The following is a 21,653-nucleotide window of genomic DNA, read 5'->3' on the forward strand; positions in this document are numbered from 1 at the left end:
AGGTCAATGCTTGAGTGATCTGACTCGGTCAGAAAAAGAGCCAAAGGAATTATTGGCATCAGCGCTGGCTGCTCCCCCAGGCAAGCCGTGGTCAGCGCTGGCACGGAGAGCCACCAAAATAGCTGCTTTTCCAGAGGATTTGAAAAAAAAATACCATTGGAATGAGTTCAACATCCTGGTGCAACAACCGCAAGCGCAGGAATGCATCAGCTCTTCCTGGGGACACCCTCGGCTTCCCAGGCATCACCCGCATCTCAGGTTACACCATTTCACAGACGTGTGCTCTCCAGACCGTGAGCAGCGTTCTGCGGGACTCAAGAAGCGTTCAACAGCTTCCAGCTCACCAGCCAGGGAGTTCCTGAAGCTCTTTAATGCTTGACAAGACGCGAGTGAGCTGCTCTTGCTCGCCCCTGGTATCGCTGCAGGTCACAGGAAGCACCCAATGCTGGCGTTTACCAAATGCTTTGAGAGCTGAGCTGTATATGGCTAATCAAGAAAGCCCTCAAAAATCAAGATTTATAATCCAAAACAATCTAGGACCCAGACTCCAGCAGCTCTAATGGCTATCACTGCCATAAATTAATTTCTATCGCACAGCATTTTAATGCCAATACATCACACGGCTGCAGAGAAACGCAACAGACACAAAACGCTCCAAGTTTTTTGGGGGGAAGCGGCAGCAGGAATGGTGCCCTGCAAGCTCTTTCCCCAGGAAATGGAAGCATGGATATTGAAATGATGGCCAAATGCAGCGGAAGGTCTGGAAATCAAACTGTGCCGAGGCTGCACGTACAGCTGTCGCTCGAGACTGACACGCAGCCGGAGCGCTGAGCGTTACAATTTGCTACGCTATTAATTTCTCTGTTAAATTCTAGTTTATTTTTTAAAGCCTGTATTCTCTTTACAGCCTCTGGGGCTGTAATTGTTATGCTAATGTCGGAACCCGGCAAGGGTGGCTGTGGTGAACTCATCAGCTGTTCTCCCGTTGCCTGCAGTGTGCAGGCAGCCCTGGGCTGAGACAAAGCCAAGCAGGAGGAGGTTTTCTGGACCTCCCTTCGATCTTCCTTCATGGCACATCACAAATCCCGGCTGGCGAGTGGGAAATCACCCTTGTTCTGCTCCTGCCGTCCTCCTCCTGCAGAGCTCAGCCCAGCCACCTTGAGCCAAGGCTCGATTCCAGACAGATTGAAAATAAAAGGCTCCTCGTAAGGACAACCAAGGAGCGCTGTGCACTTTGTCTGGGTGAGATAAGATCACAGTCACAGAGGCAGCAGCAGCATTTTGCAGCAAAACTCCTGGCAGCATCCACTGGCACCTTCAGGGCTGGAAAAGGGCTTGGAGAAGCTGTTCTCCACACTGCTCTCCACCCACTGCAGGTGACTTGAGCACTGCTCACCAGGACTGCTGCCAAGCTTCAGCAGGAGGGTTTTAATAACAAACATCTGTGAGAGAAGCGTCCTTAAATCTGAAAGACTGAGGTTTGGAGCAGAACAGAGCTTTTAAAAAATATACATATTTATAAGAGCCTTCAAAATAAAGGGAAGTCACGTGGCTTCTAGCTCTTCTGTGATCCTGCCCAGATGTTTGCTCCCAAGGCAGCTCGGTGTCTGCTCCGTGCTGAGCTGTGAGCTTGCAGAGGGCACAGGGAAGGGGTGTGGTGGTGGGCTTCACACCACAAACCAGACAGAAATCAGCCTCTTGATTAATCATGAATCCTGCATTGGTTCATCAGCCTCTCAGTGCCTGGGGTCTGTCTGCTGAGGACACGTGGAAGCTGGGGCAGCTGGTGTTGACCTGCTCTGGTTTCAAGACAAGACACAAGTCTCCTGAGCAAGCTTTGTAAGCAAACTGTGCAGTCAGCAGTGACGTCTGCCCATCCAAATCCTACCCTGCAATCGTTAAAACCAAACCACACCACAACAATCGCAAAAAACATTCCAAATCGACCTGATCAACCTGTACCAATTCTTCAAATTTTGTTGCTGTTTAAGAGTTTGAATTGTTGCCTCCCATAATTGTTGCTGCTCTGATTCATGGCAACACTGGGGCATTGTGTGCTTGGTAAATCCCAGCAGATATTTCCGCTCAGATTTTGCGGCAACAGTTAAAGCCCTGACTGGCTCAGAATACAGATTAGGGCACACACCAACCAGCTTCACTTCAACGTGTTCCTCCTATGGAGCAGCCAGGCTCACTCAAGGCATCTCAGGGTTTACCAGGAAAAGTAAAATGACCCCCCCAAAGCAGGAATTATGCACGCAATGTATCTCCCACTGAGATAAGCAAATGGAAAATGGCTGAGCCAGGCATTTCATCCAGCTCTCAGCCGACGAGGGGTCACTCCCTGCAGTGTATTTAGCAATGATTTGTCCAGCCTAGTGTTGATTATCTAAAACAACACAGAACTGCCTCCATTTCTCCAGGGAGATTGTTTGCAGCCAAACTCATTGGCAAAAGGTTTTTCCTAACGTGTTTTCCTCTGCTTTCGTTACACCTCACCTCTCCACAGCTCAGCCTTTGTCCACACTAATTCCAAACCCATTTCCGTGGGTTACCCCCATGCAGCCATTTTGTACTGAGCTCTATCTTCTTGGCTTTCTTTAACCATCACTTAGGCTTACAGCTTTAATTCTTGTCATCTTCTGTCATTGCCCAATTCCTTCATCTCAGTCACTGCAGCTGTTCGTTGTAGCCCCTCCAATTTGGCGACCGCCTCCTGGTATGAGAGCTATCCCAAAATGAACAAGTTTGGCTTCTCCTGGGAGAGGCAGATCAATACCTTCTCACAGCTGTGCTGGGTGGAGGATTCCTTCCAGCTTCACAGAGCTCCTGCAGAACAAAGATCCTGAGCAGTTCAGGGAAGAGGCAGCTGGAGCACTGACAGTGACTCTTCCACACCCACAGTAAGCAGCGGGAGCATTCTCGGGGAGAAGCTGGGGTTGGGATATCGGGGGGATATTGTGACACCTTACCCAAATGACTCAGGACTGAAGGCATATACAAGATCTGCACCCCAGAACAATGGCCCCAGGGACTAAAGCTCCCCCAAAATTATTACTACACTTAGAGGTGACCCATGTTTTAACTGCTCCTTTCATCAAGGGTGCTCTTGACAAGCGCAGCACAATCATCCCAAGAGGGAGCAGAAAAAGGAATTTCACCCTGCCTCTTCCATTTTAATCCTCATCTATTCCACCTGCCACCCCTGTAACAACCTCACCTCACATGCCTGTTTATTGTTTTTTTTCAGAAATAAAAAAGCCATCTCATCTATTGTGTCTGAGCCACCCCACAGAAAATACCCCACAGGGGAGAAGAGCCACAACAAAGCAGTGTCATCCCCAATTACCATTTTCCATGGATGAGAGGGGAGAAAAGGAATGGATGACATGCACTTTTTACTACTTAAGACAGAAGAAAGCCCTTGTCTCCTAACCAAGAGCCCCAATATCAGCATCAGCTGTGCCAATAACAAGCTGTGTTATTACCTCTGCTGTACAAAGCAATTTGGGTTTTATTGACCACTTGCTATACAGGGCACTATAACAGTCTCCCCTCATTAGAGCCTGTCAGTCAGAAGGCAAAGGAAGGCAAAAGCAGATTTAAGGAGGAGGAAGCTCTTTGCAGTTATGAAGAGAACCTCGCTCGAGCAAAAGCATTGACAGCAGGCAGCCAGGACTGCAACGAGGAGCTGCAAATGATCAGACAGCTGGGAATTTCAGACACTGGAAGAAAAACCTTAGTGAGGGTAGAACAATTTTCCTCCCCCTGGCAGGAAAACACCTACAAAATTACCTCCAAACGCAGAACACCAAGGAAAGTTTTGTTAGCTCTCGTTTTGTTCCTTCTGCTCCCTGCATAAGTCTGCTAGATGACCTCTGCTTGCAATAGACTTCAAATAGTGGGAGCTCTTCTTTGTGTCTCCTTGGAGAAAGTAGTGAGGAATCAATTTTTCCACTGAAAACTTCATTTGTTCTCCTTCTCAAGTGAGTGTTCCCACACTTCAGTCCCACCTTACCCACTCCACCCTTAACATTTTACCTTTCCTTATGGCTGAGGGATGTTTGGCTCAGTGCAGGCAACTCCAGGGATGAGTCTCAGAGCTGCTGTCAGGGAATGCAAAGGGGGGATGTTTTAAGGCCAAATACACAACAGCCAGAATATGCAGAGGATATTCAGTTTGGATAAACCTGCATTAAAAAGATTTAGGCCACTCGAGTGCAACAACCAGCGACGACCTGTATCAGGAAAGCTTGCTCTAACCTACAGTGAGGTAATAGGAAATCCAAATTCCAAGTACTTTTAATAGTTTAGCTCCCTGGTAAAACACCACCCACCCAGAGGCTTGAGGCAAAGCAGAACTGGCTGCTTGGGAGGTGCAGTGTGGAGAAGACAGGCTATTTCTGGCATTACCCCTCAGTGGTAGGACGAGAACCATAGGCTGAACTGTAAGAAACATCTTGAAGACTGGAATTTCGTGTCAAAGGACATATGCTTTTGAGGGATGGGGATTATCAAGAACACCTCACAGGAATGCTGTGCCCTCCTCATCCCTGCCAACCCAACCAGTTTGCAGAATTGAAATGCAAGGTTAGATCCCAACACCTCAGCAAGAGCACAACTACAGATGTCCCAAATCACCATCAGTCTAACCTGAAACAGGTCACTTGCCCCTCTGAGATAGTGTGGCCAGATCCACCAAAGACACTGCTTTGAAAGCAAGTTTCTATTGTTCAGTTGTATCTGGACACCACGGGGTTCAGAGCATCAGCTCCTTGTCTGCCCTCGCCCGGCAGGCTGACACCAGAGAACACACAGCACAGGGCAACAACAAGAAGCCTGGATGCTCCTGCATTGCTGCCTGCCTGAGACTGCAGGCGACACAGGGCTGGGAGAAACATTTTTGTTCAAGACTCAGCCCACAAACTACTGCCTAAGTTCAGCTTACAAACCTAAAAGAGCAGCTGGGCACGTACAAGCACAGCTCCAGTTCCTAGAGCTCAAGAAAAGGCACCTCAGTGAACCTCACTGGGACACTGACAGGAAAGCTTTTCTCTTCAGAAGAAGTTTTCCACACAAGTTTTGTGATTTGGCCCTGTATCCATGATGCAGATGTTGATGGCTGGAAAGAGAAGTTGAGCAGAGGGGAATGCAGACTTTGGGATCAATGGGTCAGCTTGGCCGCTGGCAGTTCAGGAGAAAATGAGATGCATTAAAAACTTCTTTCTGGTCAATCTTTATTTTACACATTTGCATCACAGCAGGGAAACCAAGTTACACAGACTGTCCTGACTTGTCTCTACCTTGCTTCTCTTCGAATACTGTTTGCTGTTCGTTTAATAGTTTAAAAAAAATACTGGAAAAAAAAATCCATTTTTACATCTGAACAGGAACTGAGGAATAGGATATTTACAGGTCACCAAAACCCCAGGAACTGGACCTTGCTGTACACAGAAAAGTATTTTTTAGTTCTTCTGGAGGTCATTTACTAAATGAATTCAGAGCTACATTGTACAAGGTGCCCTAAAGCTGTTTAATGACACAAGAGGATCTAGAATTAATTATTAATAGTTCCTAAAGGGCAAGGGAAGCTATTTAGACCCATACTCTGTTTTAACAGAGCAGGTACCAGCTCCACTGGCTACAGGATGAAGTGCATCTGACGATGTGGAGGTCGGACTCTACTTTAGTACACAGAGAGCAGAACGCTGAGTGAAATCCCACAGGGAAATATTTATTAAGAATTGTCCTTTCTAGAGGGTTGCTGCAGTCAAAACATAAATGGGTTCTTGAGCCAGTCAGCCTATAAGGAATGATTCTTTTCTCAGCCACTGTCTTCCTACCCCACTCAACACCTGAGTATCGTATTTTCCTACATTCTGTTGCAGCCATTTAGGAGTACAGATCATTTGCAGCTCTCACCGGATCGTTGCTACATCCAGGCAAGACACTACAAAGGGAAAACCCACAGCTTCCCAATATTGCTCAGGAAAAGTGATAAGCGTTGTATCCAGCAGCTACAAAAAAATAAGCCAAATTAATTCAGTTCAGAACAACATTTTACAGCAAATCAACCCCAGCGAACACAAAGAAACGTTGGTCAAGTGTCTCTGGGCAGCACCACCTCAGCTTTCATGAAGCATTGAGGCTACTGACACTACACACAAGGTCAGAGTTTGAGTGTGAGTCCCACTATGTTCAAACCTCACTGCACCTCCCACTCCTGCAGACCACAGATCCTCACTCTTTGTACACAGGCGAAAAACGGGGATATGCTCTATGAGTGAAGTAGAGATCGTAACACAGGAGCCATAAAACATCCTCTTAAAAGTGACAGCAATCTGTTAGCTAGCATGATAAGCCAAATTGAAGGAGACAAACCAAGCAGGCTAAAGGAAGAAGGATTTCCTTCCCTCTCCTTAATAGCTAGGGAACTCCAGTCCTCAGAGCTCAACAGAGCCTACAATACCCAGTATTAGCTTCACACTGGGCTGTTTTCAAATATACAACAAAATCCCCTCCCTTCTCATCAATTTGATTGTCAGTGGCTCGACTGCTTTTCTCTAAGAGGAACACACAGTAAGGAAAAACGACCTAACAGTAAAAGTCTTCTACAGGACTTGCACCAGATGTGCACACTGGAGTGATCAGGACATGCCCTTCCACGGCCAGAAGGAATGTTACAGTGCTCAAGGATACATGGTGGACGCACACTCATGCTAGAAAGAGTCCACTTAGCTCAGGAAAAAAAAAATACGTCTTCCACACTACGAGCTCCAGACAAAATGCTGCAATGCAGCAAATTTTTACAACATGCTCTCCCAGGGTATGCCAGCGTGGAGATGCAGGAGCAGGGCACTCAGCTGGAGGGAAACACTGAACAATGCACTGCACACATCACAACACGCTGAGTTGGACGACAGCATGAAAGAGCATCTTAATAGGACAGCATGTGGCTTCTTCAGCTCAAACTGCTCCACTCCGAGCAGGCAGCAGCACGGCTCAGATGACCCCATTATGTCTCGCTTTCTTTCAGTACGTCCCTTGATGAACCATCAAGGAAAACATTTTCCAGCCCGAAGAATGCAAGAGTCTGGCAGCTGCACTGCAAGGAGGCTTCCTCTGGAAGACAGCCTGCGGAGCAGCTCCGGCAGGAAGGAGGAGTGCAGCAGTGGCATGTGCATGTCAGCATCCACGGGGATTTACTGGGGCACAAGCTGCCTTACAAGTGAAGACTGAACCAATCTCATTTTTGTCTGCAGAGGGGACTGAGTGCTCCGCTGCAGCAGCATATGGGAAAGCATTCAAACCATTTATTGCCATTGCACCAGACCTGCTGTTCCAGGACTCCTGTCACTCTGCTGCGGGGTACTGTTGGTGATTGCTTCAGCTCCTCACTTCTGAAAAAGCAGCGACAGGGAAGCAAAGCTGCATATCCCTAAACGATCTGTAATCCACAACAGCTCCTCTCACTTCTCTCCCTGTGACAGGCAGAGCTTCCTACCAGATAAGCAGCCATCAGCATGTGAAAGGCAATCACTGATTATCCTGCCTGGGAAGCTCCAAGCTGCTGCACTCCACTAGCCCTGGAGTCATGCAATGCCAGTCATGCAGCTGCCCCGGAGCCATGCAATGCCACTCATGCAGCTGTGCGTTTGCCTGGGAAGGAGGGGAGGGAGCAGTCCTGGCTTTGACGCTTTCGATGTGCTGGAGAGAAGCACAACTGCAGCCATCCCCTCCACCCTCCAACATGCCAGCTGCCATCCCACCCATCAGAGCCAGCAAGACAAGACTTTTTGTCCTGATCCAAGGAACTGCACCAGAGAAAATGCATTTTGGAAATGGCCGCAATAAGAATCTTTCAGTTTTTGACTTGTCCATCACATTGATTTTTCTTCTTAATGCTCAGGTCTGACCATTTCCTGCTGCTTGGCATCCTGTGTGAAGCTGGAGCTCACGGCTGAACTTGGAAGAAGCTCTTGTAAAAAAATCACTTCCAGAATACTGGAAAAGCTGTGGCTTTTCATGCCGACACAAAAAGAAATGACCCAAATTTTTTTGGCCTTTGACTGGTGAGCCAGGGACTTGGCAGATAAACCTACACCATATGCAACTTTAGCAAAAAATCCAAAAGTGCATAGTAAAAAAAAAAAAGAAACTTGAGACTAAGGTAACAGCACTTGCCAAATTGTCAGTTCCAGTGATGCTGAGGTATGGAATAGGCAGCTGTTTGGAACCAGCTCAGCACTCCCTGGGATCACAGCACAGCCCCCGCGGTTCTGGTGAAATGCCACACCCATGACAATTTCGCATCTCATTCACAAAAGGAATTAACAGGCTTTAGAACAACATCCTCCAGATGCCCTTTGTTCCTGACAGCACATCCTTATCCCTGACAAACCTCACTGCCAACACACTGCCAGTCTTCAGTGGGTTTCCCTGGACAAACTTCACAGCCTGTTTGAGCAGCCCTTTGGATGCAGGGGAGTGACACTTTCACAGGGACACAGTAACTGCAGAGGAAGAGGAGTGTTTCAGGTAATTGCATTTAAATGTATGATGAGCTGGGACTGCCTGTGTTTATTTACGGTCCAATTTCTCACACTTCAGCTAAATCCGCAGATTTCTTCATTCAGAAGGCCTAAAAGGCCCTGTAGGTCACCAAACAGCCTTTCCCATGGTACAGGATATCTCTTTGCACTAAAACTGTCTCACTGCAAGGCAATGACAGCAAAGCCAAATTATCACTGCTGGGATTACTGTGAAGTCACAGCTGAGGAGGAAAACAGAAGAGGATTCTGCAGCCAGAGACAAATGCTCTTCTTCTTGTGCTTTATCTGAAGTGAAAGCAGTTCCAGGTATCAAAGCAGGTAGATTTGTTTCCACCATCTCCATGGAGCATCGAACCAACACTTGGGAAAAGAAGTGGCAATGAGGGAAAGTGATGCTGCTCCTAAAACAGCAAGCCTTGGTATAGACAACTCACCAAGAGCTCCACAATCCCTGCTTAGGAGTGAGGAAGTAGTTCAAGATTCTGGAGGAAATCCTCCTTCTCAGCTTGAAGAATAAACTAAACTAGTGGCTAATGGTCCTCTAATCAGCTGTGCCCCAGAGATGTAGTCCCTTCAAAAAACCAATTCCTGAAAGAGTGTGTAAGCGATGCTGGCACATCCAGAGCTCTGATGATGCCTCTCCCTGACACCCTGACAGAAGCACTTGGCTCCACAGCACCACATGTCAATACTCTGCATGAATATTAAGGCTTCAGTGGGTCAGTTACTTAGAGTTGATTTATTTTTGTTAAAGCTAATCTTCATTCCACCAGCGAGCGACTTCCATCCTCCCCCAAACAAACACCCATTTTCACTGCTACAGCTCTGGCCACCAACTGCCCACTGACAACCCCAGGGACTACGGAGAAAACACACGTGGCACTTTGGAATGTGTCTGTAAAAACTCCACTGCTAGTCTGCAGCTAACAGTCAAGGATTCCATATTCCCCTGCATCAAGGTTCTGGTCATAATCTTCTCCTCTCCTGACAAAAAAACAAAAAACAAAAAACCAAACACAAAAACCCCCACCCAAACGTTTAGGACTAGGAGTTACAATTGCCTGTTTTTGGTGGCAATACCACTTTGACCAGTTCAGCTCAACTCAAACAGCAGTGTCATTAATCCTACACAGCCACAGAGGTACAAGTAGCCATCCAGAGAGGCCCAGTAACTCAGGAGAACTGTGAACCAGAGATTTATGCTGCAGTAAAATGGCTAGACAGATTTCCACTGCAGAGTTTGGTACTGTTTATACTGTGCCAGAAAGGAGTGATTTTTGAAACGCCTTGAAAATATTTTATGAAGCAAACCAAAGTGCTCTGGGTCACAGCTGGAAAGTAAACATTTAGGCAGGCCCCTAAAAAGCAAGCATCAGTCTTACACCTTTTGTGTGCTTCTTGTCAGGTGGGGGCGAGTCAAGAGCAACTCCATGGACAGCAGAGAATGTACATAAATGCTTATTGCACTATGGGCTTAGTGCTTTAATGGAGAACAGTCGCTCATTTCCCGTATAGCAACACATCTGAAAACCTGACACACTCGAGTGCACACCTGCAGGGATAAGACAAGAAGATACTTATCACCTTTCACACCTGCATGAGCAGTGGCAGAAGTCATCTGATCCAATACCTGCTCAGTCTCTCAAATAACTGCAATCGCTCCTATCCATTTGCTTTGCAATGTTTCGTCCAAGTCAAAAGGAGTGTTTATAAAAAGGAAAAAAAAAACTTACATGTCTTTATCTTCTTTTCCCACCTTCTGACAGGCTTTTCAAGTCCCATAGCAAGTGTGTGTGTGTGTATATGAGCATTATATAAAATATATTCTTTACATACACACTGAAGATCCTTCTTCACATCAGTATTACACATTCTGAGGAACGCAACAATTCAGAATAAAGAACCGATCCAGAAAAGGGGGGAGGAAAAAAAGCTACCCAAAATCCCTAGGAAAGCTTCACGCTCCTTGCAGGTACCAGGAGATCCCATTTTCTTATGATCAAAGGAATAGTTATATTTCTGCACTGCTTTGCTCTCCCTAGACACACCCCACTCTGCAGTTTCAGTGGTGGGGAGGTGCAAGTTGCTCCCTTTCCACTGAGAGTAATATTAATAAATTAAAAAAAGTTTCTCTGAAAGTGCTGCCTTAGTCCAGTCCATCATGCCGTGCTTTCCCATTCGCCCTGAGGCTCTGCTGAACCATTCACCACTTTCTTGACTTTCTTCATGCCCTCCATTACTCCCGAAGTCGTCACCCTAGAAGAGAAGGGAGAAGCATTAGACAGCAGACCTTGAACTGTAAAATCCATTTCAGCAACAGCTCGCATCCATCAAACAACACTTCTCACATCTCTTTACCCACACTGAGCAGTTCCCATGTTTGATCTCTTGTACCACCCTGACACAGCACAGATGGGTGTTGGAAGCACAGACACTGTCCTTGAGCACCTCAAGGCCCTTCCCATCTATCATTAAACTAAATCAGCAAGTAATATTGGCTCATACTTCAAAAAAGATAACAGGGGTGATAAAACAGTTAAACCAGGTGTTTGTATGCTAAATTTGAGCAGTTCACTTAAAACCCCTTTTTGCTACGCAGCTGACCAATCTTATTTCTGTGACTTTCTTCTGCATTTTAATGGATACAACACATTACACAAATACACACACACAGTGGACAGTGCCTCAGATGAACCTTATTAGCTTAATGCACACCAGCTCCTCTTAATAGCAAAATGAGCAGCAACAAGACAGAAGCGAGAAGTTTTCCTTTTTATACCACCCAAGGCAGGATGTGACATGACAATCTGACCACGGAACCACAGAGCTTTACAATACCATTCAGTATTAGGTAGACTGAAGTGTTTATCCATATCCAGGCAGAACAGCACCATTCCTCTTGGAACTGCCTTGGCTCTCCAACTCAGCAGTTTTTCTCTGCTGCTACACCAAACAGGCAATTTGGATGCACAACACATTTCCTTTATTCTTTTGCACAGTGTTATTCTCATTCCATACAGGTATATTTTTTTCCCCCACAAACATGCTACAAAGGTTATTTTGGATGCTGAAGGTAAGAGTGGCAATAGCTCAGTGCATTCCCAAGGGATGCCTGGAAGCACACGCAGACCTGTCCTGTTCAAAGGTGCCCCTGTTGGTCTGTGAGTGCTTTCACACGCTGTTTGCCATGTCAGAGTGCTTTACTTGATCAGAGCAGCCAACAACATGTCCACAGCATCACCCCAAGAGGAGAAGTCATCTTCAGATAACACTCTTCTTCCCTTAGTTCCTCGTTAGATCCCAGCTTCTGTTCATGTACTGTAAAAATAATTTACTCAGCCTGCTGTGTTCAGTGACGTTCCAGCAGTGGCTATACTGGGATCATCACTGGTTCTCACTTCAGAGTGGGCCTAGATGAGCTTGAGCTTAATAGAAAAGGACCACAAGAGTACAGATCAAATAAAATTAAAAAAAAAAAAAAAAAGAAAAGTACAGAGAAAAGTAAGCAGGTTGCTTAAAGAAGAAAGATGGAATGAGTAAACAAGTATTTCCTAGAAGTGATCAAACTAATCAGTAGAGAAATGCAGATCTTTTAAGTTCTCCCTGTTGACAAAGGTTACCCACACTCAGATACAAAAAAAATCTGGGGAAACATAAGCTAGACAAAAATCAAAGTAGATGGATAACTAATTGGAAGAGTATGCATTGAAATGTACTTAATGGTTTCCTGTCAAAAATGTAAGAACATTGAGTGTGGTTCCAGAGAGGCCTGTCCTGGGTTCACTTCTACTCAGTATTTTCAGTAATTGCCTGGGTAATGGAATAGAGAACTTGCTTATTAAATCTGCACAAGACACTAAGAGCTACGTACTGGAGAGCAAGACTAGAATGCAGAAAGATTGTGGCAAATCGAAGCAATAGTCTGAAGAGTACAGGAGGATGCAGCAAGACAGCTAGCAAGTTTACTCTTCAGAAATAACTTCATAATTACAGAATGAGGAGCTACGTATCCATTCCTCAGGGAGGGGCTGAAGATTGCCATGAACTACAAAGCAGAAATGAGCATCTCACACAGCAATGCAGCAGCAGATACACTGGGATATACAAAGGGGTGTTTCACACAAGCATGACACCAAAGCAGTGCCCAACACTTGACTCACAGCTGGGAAGATCCCACCTGGCATACAGCCTGGATCCAGCACTGCACTCTCATGCCATTAGAGAGCCACTGCACCCCAAGGTGGTGACAGAAGCACTGAGAGGTTACAGCTAGGAGGGAATGATCCACCTCCCATGTTTATGGGACAGTTACACACTGGAAGAGCAGGCAGATCAAGTCATGTCCTTTGTTACCAGAGAAGCCATTTACTGTGTCCCCCCTCAGTAACAGCAAATAACTGGGAGATATTTGTGTGTGGGTTCTCCAACAGTGAAGGTTAAAGCCCACATGAAGAGTTGAAGAGACTGTTCTTGTCTCATGACAAGTGCACGAAGTAGCTCTCAAGTCTCTCCTTTTCTCAGATTGTTCAGGTAGAACAAGCAATTCCTCCCGCTCTCAGAATCAGTCCAGTCATCACATTTTAGTGCCAATAAAACAAGGGTAGCAGCACTAACAGCAAGCACACCGAAATCTTCATAGGTCTCGGAACAGCCTCAGCACTTCAGCTCTGACCTGCCATACAGCAGGGAAATGTTCCTCACCTGCAGTCTGCTGAGCTGCATTTCCAGCCCACAAATCAGCAGCAGTTAAAATGCAACAAATCCTTCTCACTAAACCATCCCTCTCCAGAGAGCGTTTCTGTGCCTGCCAGAGGGATATCCATCACAAATGAGGCAGAGAGGGAGTTCCCCAAGCACTCCATCACACAGTGCTATGTGCTGCAGACATTTCATGGGGTTTATTTTTCTCCTGCATTGTATCCAAGGTATCAAGGAATGGCTAAACATTCAGAAGTATCTCCAGCTCTCCACAGTGGTGGATCTCAGCTGTCTTTTTTCCTGCTTATTTGTTTTATAGGCCAACAAGAAACACTGCAATACTGGCAGCAGCCAGCCCTTACAAGCTATTGCAAACTGGAGTGAAAACTGATCAGCCATAGAGCAAAAAAGCTGATCTCTGTGAGCAAAAGATGTGTTAGGTGAAGAAAATCAGTGCTAACAGAGAGCACCATGAATCAGTCTGCCATGAAGCACAGCCTGAGAGAGAAAGCAGAGAAAAACAACCAAGCAGGACGTCAAATCTCAGCACGGAATAAGCTGCCTCATGACACAGAGAGACTCTCCAGATCCCAAGGCATAAGCAAAGATCAGTGTTACCACAACAGTTCCCTGTGTTGAGGCTGTTTCGGGCGTTAAGGAGAAGCAAAGTCTCCACACATTGAGTAAGATGGATTTACCAACTTGAGAACAAAACCATTAATGGTTTCTTCTCCTGCAATTCCTTCCCCAGTGGAAATACCTTAACCTCCCATGCATGCATGAACATCACTCTCAACCAAAACCTGTTGAAGAGCACTTTGATATCCAGCATCTAAAGCCAGCTTATCAAGTTAATGAAATTAAAAAAAAAAAAAAAAATCACTAAAAATTCTTCCTTTCCCCATCCTCACCCCCACCTCATCTACTGTACTGCTCAGATTTTTGTGTTCATGCCCCAGAAATGGCATTAGGACTGGAAGCCTGACAGCTCTTTCTGCCAAGTGTGGCTGCACCTCTTCAAGCAGGGAACTTTAATCTAACAAACTGTCAGCGACGAGCCCACGTACTGACAGAACTCAAGAGGCTGCCCAGCACAGAATACACAGAAAACCACTTTGCTGATGATGAATGGCTATTGAACCTGCTTAAAAAAGGACAGGTCCTTAGCTCAGCTTTAGTCACACTCTCCTCCCTGCCAGGACAACTTCTGTGGAACTTGGAATAACTGAAGAGATTCCTGTAAAGTCTGTGGGTCCTTTCCCCAAGCCAGAGTTACCTTTACTATTTTTGATTTGTATTTTATTCCTGAGAGTTACAAGGACTTACAAAGAGAGGATTTGTGCCTTGTGTTGCTTCTGTACAGACACCTAATTTGAAGATTTTTCTTGAAACTTCCCAGATTTCCAGTGTCCTTAGCAATATTTGCATTTACTGCCAGACCGAGATTTGTATCATTTGCAATGAATGAAAACAGACCCAAACTAGAGAGCTGCACTTAAAATGTCCTATTCTTTTTCATGGCAGACAAGCAAGCTTGGAAAAAAGGTTTGATAACCTCACAGCTTTCCTCTCCGTTGGCTCATAAAAATGTTGAGTCTAAAGGAACTGAAGGTTTCTGTTTTAGAGAACCCGATTTTAAACAAAACCCCTCTGAGAGAGGAAAATAACAATAAAACTGACATAGCAAAACACCATGAAGCTTGCAGGTTTTTAGTTTCTGCCATAGCCTGTGAAGACAAGTGGGTATTTATCACATGAAAGACAAAACACTCATGCAGTGGTTAGTCAGGACACTGTCAGACACTTAGTCACCTGCTCAAATAAACCCAGATATTTTTCCCCCCACAGAAACAACATTTAATATTTATGAAGACAAAAATAGGACCAGCAAGACTAAATCAATGGGAGATTTAACACACTTCCATTGCAGTGCTTCACCTGTCTCAGAATGTGTATAAACTCTGTTTTTCAAATATCTACAAAACACAACCTTCCTGGGACAAGACGACACAGATTATACCCTGCCAAGTGCCCAAATGGAATAAAACTTTTGGTGAATCAGATCAGAAAAATTCAAGTAAGGCTAAGGGGAACAACCCATAAGGCACAACAATGGAAACTCCCAGAGCAAAATGCCTTACTAGGAAAAAGCTCACAAGGAATTCTAACGCTTGAGTTTTTAGCAACGTCTATCTCATGATGAGATGTAAATCCCTGAATTACTTCATTAAACTTTCTCCAGATCATTTCTGGCAGATTCTCCTAAATTTAGCAACTTCTCAATTGACTCAGATCACTGTATTTGAAAGGTGTCCTATTATTAGTCCTAGCAAAACCCCCACAAGCAAAAAAAAAATAATTAAGCACGTAACGCAGAATTGAAATGCGCTCTAACAGGCAAAATGAAAAAAAGAGCTTGTTTTGGTACAATCACAAATCCTGCCAGTTCAGACAGTGACTTCCTGATGTGAATGCTTTTTTACCAAACAGTTTCCAAACCGAGACCAGTTTCTTACATAAACCATTTAAACACATGTAAGTGATAGTGATTTTAAGGTCACTACCCACTAGTTGGATTCCACTTGCAAAAATGACAGATTTTCTAGACCCAAAGCAAAAATAGCTATGCATTTAAAGAGATCTTTGTTACTAGCCATATTCCTGAGAAGTTGAACTCCTTACATGACATTTCAATCTGGATTCTATGATTCAAACCCCCTTGTAGCAGTTTTTGAATAAGATTCATTTCTTTCTGAGCTAACTGTGACAGCAAACACATTTGAACTCTTTCTGCCTCTGTAATAAAAACAGTGTTGATTCATTTCACCCAGGTAAAGGAGATTTGCCAAACTGGAAAAAACTCTTAGGAACAAGCTTCTGAGCCTGTACATGAATTGCAATTATGCATCAAACCTGTAACTACCAAAGGATTAGGTTAGCTGTGCTCCTTATTAAAGCAGCAGACTCTGGGACCCCTAAAGCTGTATCCAACACTCCAGGCAGGCTAAATTTCTTAGGGCATTTTTAATTACACATTCAAAAATGCCACTCATTTTTTTAAGTCCTCAGAAAACCACTGCAAAGAAAATGACAAGGACTTAGCCTGGAAAAATTATATAGCAGGGCTCAGGCTATCTCAGGTCCTGAAGCATTTGTGATGCCTCGTGGTTTCACAGCAGGGAATAAACCAGGGAAGAGTATTGATAAAAATCCACCTCCTTGGCTTAAAATAAAATTTTGCAAAGCTATATGCTGAACACCAAGGCAGATGGGATTCTACACCCTGTTAATTTATTTATTATATTATTTTTATACATTTATTATTACTGATGTTCCACAGATTGGTGGGTCATTTTTGTTGTTCACTTGGTTTTTTTTATTAAAACACGAAGCATTAATGGTGAACTGTAAAACTCATTCACGTACCATGATCTAAATTAAAATTAGAAGCTCTCTTACTTGACGTTTTCATGGGCATCTTTTTACCCCATGAGAAGCTTTACCAGCTTTTTCCACACTACTGCAATAGCCAGGTCAGAGGCTCCTATGCACACAACAAATCTCTACACACACACACCAAAACAGACACCTTTAAACGTGGGCAGACCCTCATCTTTGTGTCACAGAAGGATTTTGAGACATTAAACTGGTTTTAAACACTACTTTTCTCTAATCAAGTGAAGAGGTAAATAAAAAGGGAGAGGGGTTCTTACACAGCTTCCATGTCCAGGTCATCCTCATCATCCTGAGAGAGCTGTAGGTAAGGGTTGTCTGATGCTGGACGGAACTTGTACCCAGTAAGGACAAAGAACACGAGTGTGGCCATTTCATCCAGCAGCTGCAGGGGAAAACACCAGATTGAAGTTCTGCTATGCTCTGTGGTCATGAAACATTGCTCCTCATTCATAAGGTTCAAGGTTTAATGGCCAAGGGGCCTGGGCCACAGCAGAAATAAAATAATTCCTGTCTGGCTGTCATTAATCCCAGGCTAAAGGCTGTCAAATCCTTTGTTCTTTCAGTTTTCCCTGTCACTTTAAATACAGTTACAGTTCTATCCATCTCTCCAGAGCTTTCAAAGAACTATGGCAAGACTTGGCTTTTAAATAGGGGGAGGGAGGAATCATCCCTATGCTGCTTGGTATTTTCAATAGTTAATGTATTCCAAGGACTCTCTGCACAGTTACTTGGATTATATGTTAAGAAACCAAGTACTTAGAAGTCCATAGGCAAAAGCCTGTAGATGGAAGAGCAAAAGCCCATTTCCCTGGCTCCCTCAGGCTTCAATTACATAGAGCAAACCTAACTAATTTTTTTTCTCCTTTGTATGTTCTTGATTAATTTCCTTCAGACATTTTTAAATTGAAAGACTGAAAATCAATAATGCAATTACTTTCAGACATCTCATGTATAATCCAGCAGTCTTGCTGGACAAACATAAAACTAAGAATATATTCTTTGACCTTAAGCACACGAGTGATAAAATCAACAAGAGGAAGGGTGCAGCACCGTGCTTTGAGATGTTATAGTAAAACATGAGGAACATTTTATGGAATTTTGTTGTGCAGTTATACTTAAAGAATAATAGAGAAAAAAACATCAAGGAATGGATTTTCCTTTGCTGGCAAATACCTGGTACAGCCATTTCCACTGGAATGGAACAGCAATCTTTATGAGAATTGCAATGATCCGTGTGAAGTAAATGTAACACACAATCTGGGAAGGAAAAGGAGAAAGCATGAGAACAATAGCACCGTCCTTACAGAACCTTCTTACCCCAGAGAAATGGCTCAAGCAATTCCCAGACAACTCATTATGGCAGACTAGCCTTATTATGCTCCTCAATAAACATGGAAGATGCAGGCCGAGGGCTCTACTGCTTGTTGAACATCCAATAACTCAAGCTATTGGTAACATACTCAAGTTACAGCAGGAAATACTTTAAGCATTATGATTTCATGGAATCTCAAGAATCACAATTGTAATTTATTACTCTTGCCACTGAGAAGAGCCTGAAATGAGGCCATTGGAAATCATTAAGAAGCCTGTGTTCTCCTGGGAAACGTACTCATGGCTCCCACTGACTTAATCAGGAACTGCACACGTGCATCTCCAGGCACCATTTGGTCCCAAGTTTAATTTTTAGCAAGTTTACAGTATGTTATTCAAGCCCATCAATTCAACTGGCAGCTCAAGCTGTCTCCAGAGGAAATCAGGAAGCATTACAAATAGCTGGAATTCAAAGAGAGACAGAAGGACATAACCATTAGGAGAAAAAAGGAAGTTGCTTTTAGGATTGTAAGCCAGTTGACCAAGATGCCAAAGCAGAGCAGTGCCAAGAGCCTCTATTGCAGTAGTTTCCAAGTATTCCATCAAAAGCTTTGAACAGCTTCCAAGTTCTCCACACGCATGTGTGCAGGTGTTTTACTTACCATGACATAGTAATGTCTGAAGAGCTTCAGCTTTGCTAGGTTAATGGCAGCTATCAAGAGAACACAAAAGTCCATCAGAAAATTGTTGATATGAGACAATTTCTTTTGATGCCCTTCTGCAAGGCAGGCAAATGGTCAAAACCAAGACTCAGGTAATACCAGGCTAGAAGGATTTGTTCTGAGAAGTGCCAGCCTGGCATGTCCACACACAGGATAACTCCCAGGCTGGGGTGAATTCACTCTTAAAAAGGGAACTGAGATTGCTTTTGCACTAAATTTTATATGCACACTCTGCATTGCAGAGCCTCCCTCTAGCTGTACACAACTACACAGTGTCACTTCTCTCCAGCCAAAAGGGCCACACCACCTGATGCTGCCTCCTAGAAAATTCCTGTCCTTTCCAGGGCCCTCCCTGACCCGCTCCATGCCTTCAGCTGAGCTGAGCAACTTGCAGGTAATCACAGCTCTGGCAACCACTGCACCTTGCTGAACAGCAGCACAAGCACTCTAACACCTAAGCAAGGTCCTCCATCATCCGTGGCTCAGCCACAACTCACAAGTGCGTCAGGAAATCTTCCCCACACGTGTGTGAGTCGTGAGTGTGTGAGCCAAGGCCCCGGGCGAACCTGAGTGTATTGCACAGATCACATCAGCTGGAGCAGCACAGAACATTCATCTGAACCAGCTGAGGTCAACAACACACGGAGCAGCTGTCAGCTCTGCTCTGAGAGTCAGCCCCAAGATGCGCAGCAGGATTACAAACACAGGCCACTGATGCTTTTGTGACAACATGAGAGGCAAAGAGTTCAAGATATGTTGACAGCATACAGAGATGCAGTTCAGAGCCAATGAACATGAGCTGCCAGTTTAAAAAATACTGCCATATTTACTGGCGTTCCCTCCAAGTCCTCATAATGTGTTTATCAGATGTGCAAGTGCAATACATCAAGCTGAAGTTCACCTGCACCCCCTCACAGTATTCACCCACTGCAATGATTTATAAAAGGCTGCATATATTTGCATGTAAGGTCTTCCAGGTCCACAAGACAGCAAAATACAGTTATTTCAGATGAGGGAGAAGAGAACTAACAGCTCCCAAAGAAATGCTTCACCTCCTCTGACAAAAACAAAGCAGTTTTTCTTATGGCAAAGGAAATGTCAAATGCACCAGTGCAAATAAATTCCTGTAGGTTCTCACTACAGAAACTGCAGTGAAGACAGACAGCATTCTGTTATAAAACTACTTTTATAATCTAGAGATCAAGAGTCCCTTTCTAGTTTAGCTTTAGTGTTCCCGGGGTACTACTGAAAGCTACAGACACCTCAAGCCAGATGCATACCCTCCTTCAGCACTCACACTCTAAGAGCAGCAACCTGACCAACACAAGGCATGAACTGACTGATGATCTACAGTTAGCAGCTTTTCCTAATAGATTTGGTGGAAGATTGAAGCATGTAAATATGAATTGTGGAACAGGGAAGCAATATTGTCCTATTTAAAGAAGAGCTGCACTAAGTGTGACCATGAAGATCTTGTGATTTCCCACACACCGGTTTGCACACAGAAGGATCTATTTTGAACTCAACACGTCCAACTTCAAGAACTGCCACCAGCTGGTGCACTGACAGGCCAGGAGAATTAGCAGAATTTGTAGCTGAAGGAACACCAACTCAACAGCTGTGATTCAAACTGCCAGTCTATCAGTGCTTTACAGTCAACACCAGTGAGCTGGGAAATAATTTCTGGTGGATTCATGCACTGCATAGGATGAAAGGTCAGCAAAGCCAAAGATCTGACTGCCAAATGAAGTGTCAGAATTCCACCTCTCCCAGCTGATGGAGCACAGCTCAACATCTCAGCTGTTCACCATGATAACCAATAGCAAAGAGTCATAAATTGGTACATTCACATATCCAGAGTGTCTGAGCATGGGAAAGAAGGGCAAGGAGAGGAAAAAAGAGAACCACCGCCAAGGAGAAAGGCTAAGGAGTCACCTGTGGAAGCCAACTTGCTCTCCTCAACTGCAGCAATATTTCTCTCCACTATCAGATACACAAGTCAGCATTAATGCATGTCTACAAAATTCTGCCAGTTTTTTCTGAACAACTCAAAGTTACAGGACACACTGTTCTGGAGAAGAATCTAAAAATCATCATTGCTTGGCATCAGCAGCTTGTGAATTGCTTCTTCACCGGCTGAATGTGCTCCAAGCACTTTTTATTTGAGTCCTGCTATCGTGGACATTCAAAAGATTTCTGTTCACCTCAGCCTGGCAGCCCAGACAGCGACAGCAGCATTTACAAGGAGCGAGGCTCAACCAGCAGCTGTCACTTACAACTTGAATCACTTGCAACCTGAACCTGTAAGGCTGTGATAACACAGCAGCAACCACAGCACGCAGTAAAGGCTGGGTAAATTTATGTTTCGAGTATGATAACCATTCTGCAAAGGACAGTACTTAACTGCAGAGAAGGAAAAAAAAAAAATGAGACCTTCCACCAAAGGTTTTAGAAATTAATTCATGCTTAGATAGTAATTAAAAAGATAAAAGCCATCCTCCAAGGAAGATTTATAACATCCATACCTTGCTTCCCTCAGTTTTCCCTCTCTAGCACCATTTACTTTAACAGCTTGTGCCTGCAATAGCCTGATCTGCATCGATCAAAACAGAGCACATCCCAGTATTTTGATAAGCACTCTCTTTTTGAGATGGTCCCCATGCTAATTTCCAATGTTGAGGCTGTCTATAAGATGGAAGAAGCTAGACCATCCATTTGCACACCACACAGTAGCCTTCTGATGAATAAATCCGACCTTTTCAGTATACGTATGTAATAACAATCACAGGATTGCAGCTGAGGCTGCAGGGAGCTGAAGCCCAGACAATAAAATCCATAAAGAAAAACCATAATGCAGCCACTGAACGTGTTCAAGGTAGAGCTGAGAGTATTTCTGCAATGCTTTGCTTGTCCT

The 21,653-nt window shown here is 44.4% G+C and overlaps 1 protein-coding gene across 3 annotated transcripts in view; it reads right to left on the bottom strand.

Annotated features, from left to right (window-relative positions):
- Positions 1-5,220: 5,220 nt before the first annotated feature.
- Positions 5,221-21,653, bottom strand: part of GPR107 (G protein-coupled receptor 107) — a 38,182-nt gene continuing 21,749 nt past the window's right edge. For all 3 annotated transcript variants that reach the window (XM_058423080.1, XM_040083069.1, XM_040083070.1), the window contains exons 15-18: positions 18,680-18,729; positions 17,880-17,963; positions 16,964-17,088; positions 5,221-10,808 (exon numbers count right to left, since the gene is read on the bottom strand). In XM_058423080.1, the coding sequence (XP_058279063.1) occupies positions 10,712-10,808; positions 16,964-17,088; positions 17,880-17,963; positions 18,680-18,729 (356 nt within the window). In that variant the 3' untranslated portion in view covers positions 5,221-10,711. The remainder of the gene's footprint in view (positions 10,809-16,963; positions 17,089-17,879; positions 17,964-18,679; positions 18,730-21,653) is intronic.

The sequence above is a fragment of the Hirundo rustica genome, chromosome 20 (assembly GCF_015227805.2).
Source record: "Hirundo rustica isolate bHirRus1 chromosome 20, bHirRus1.pri.v3, whole genome shotgun sequence".
Classification (NCBI taxonomy): Eukaryota; Metazoa; Chordata; class Aves; order Passeriformes; family Hirundinidae; genus Hirundo; species Hirundo rustica.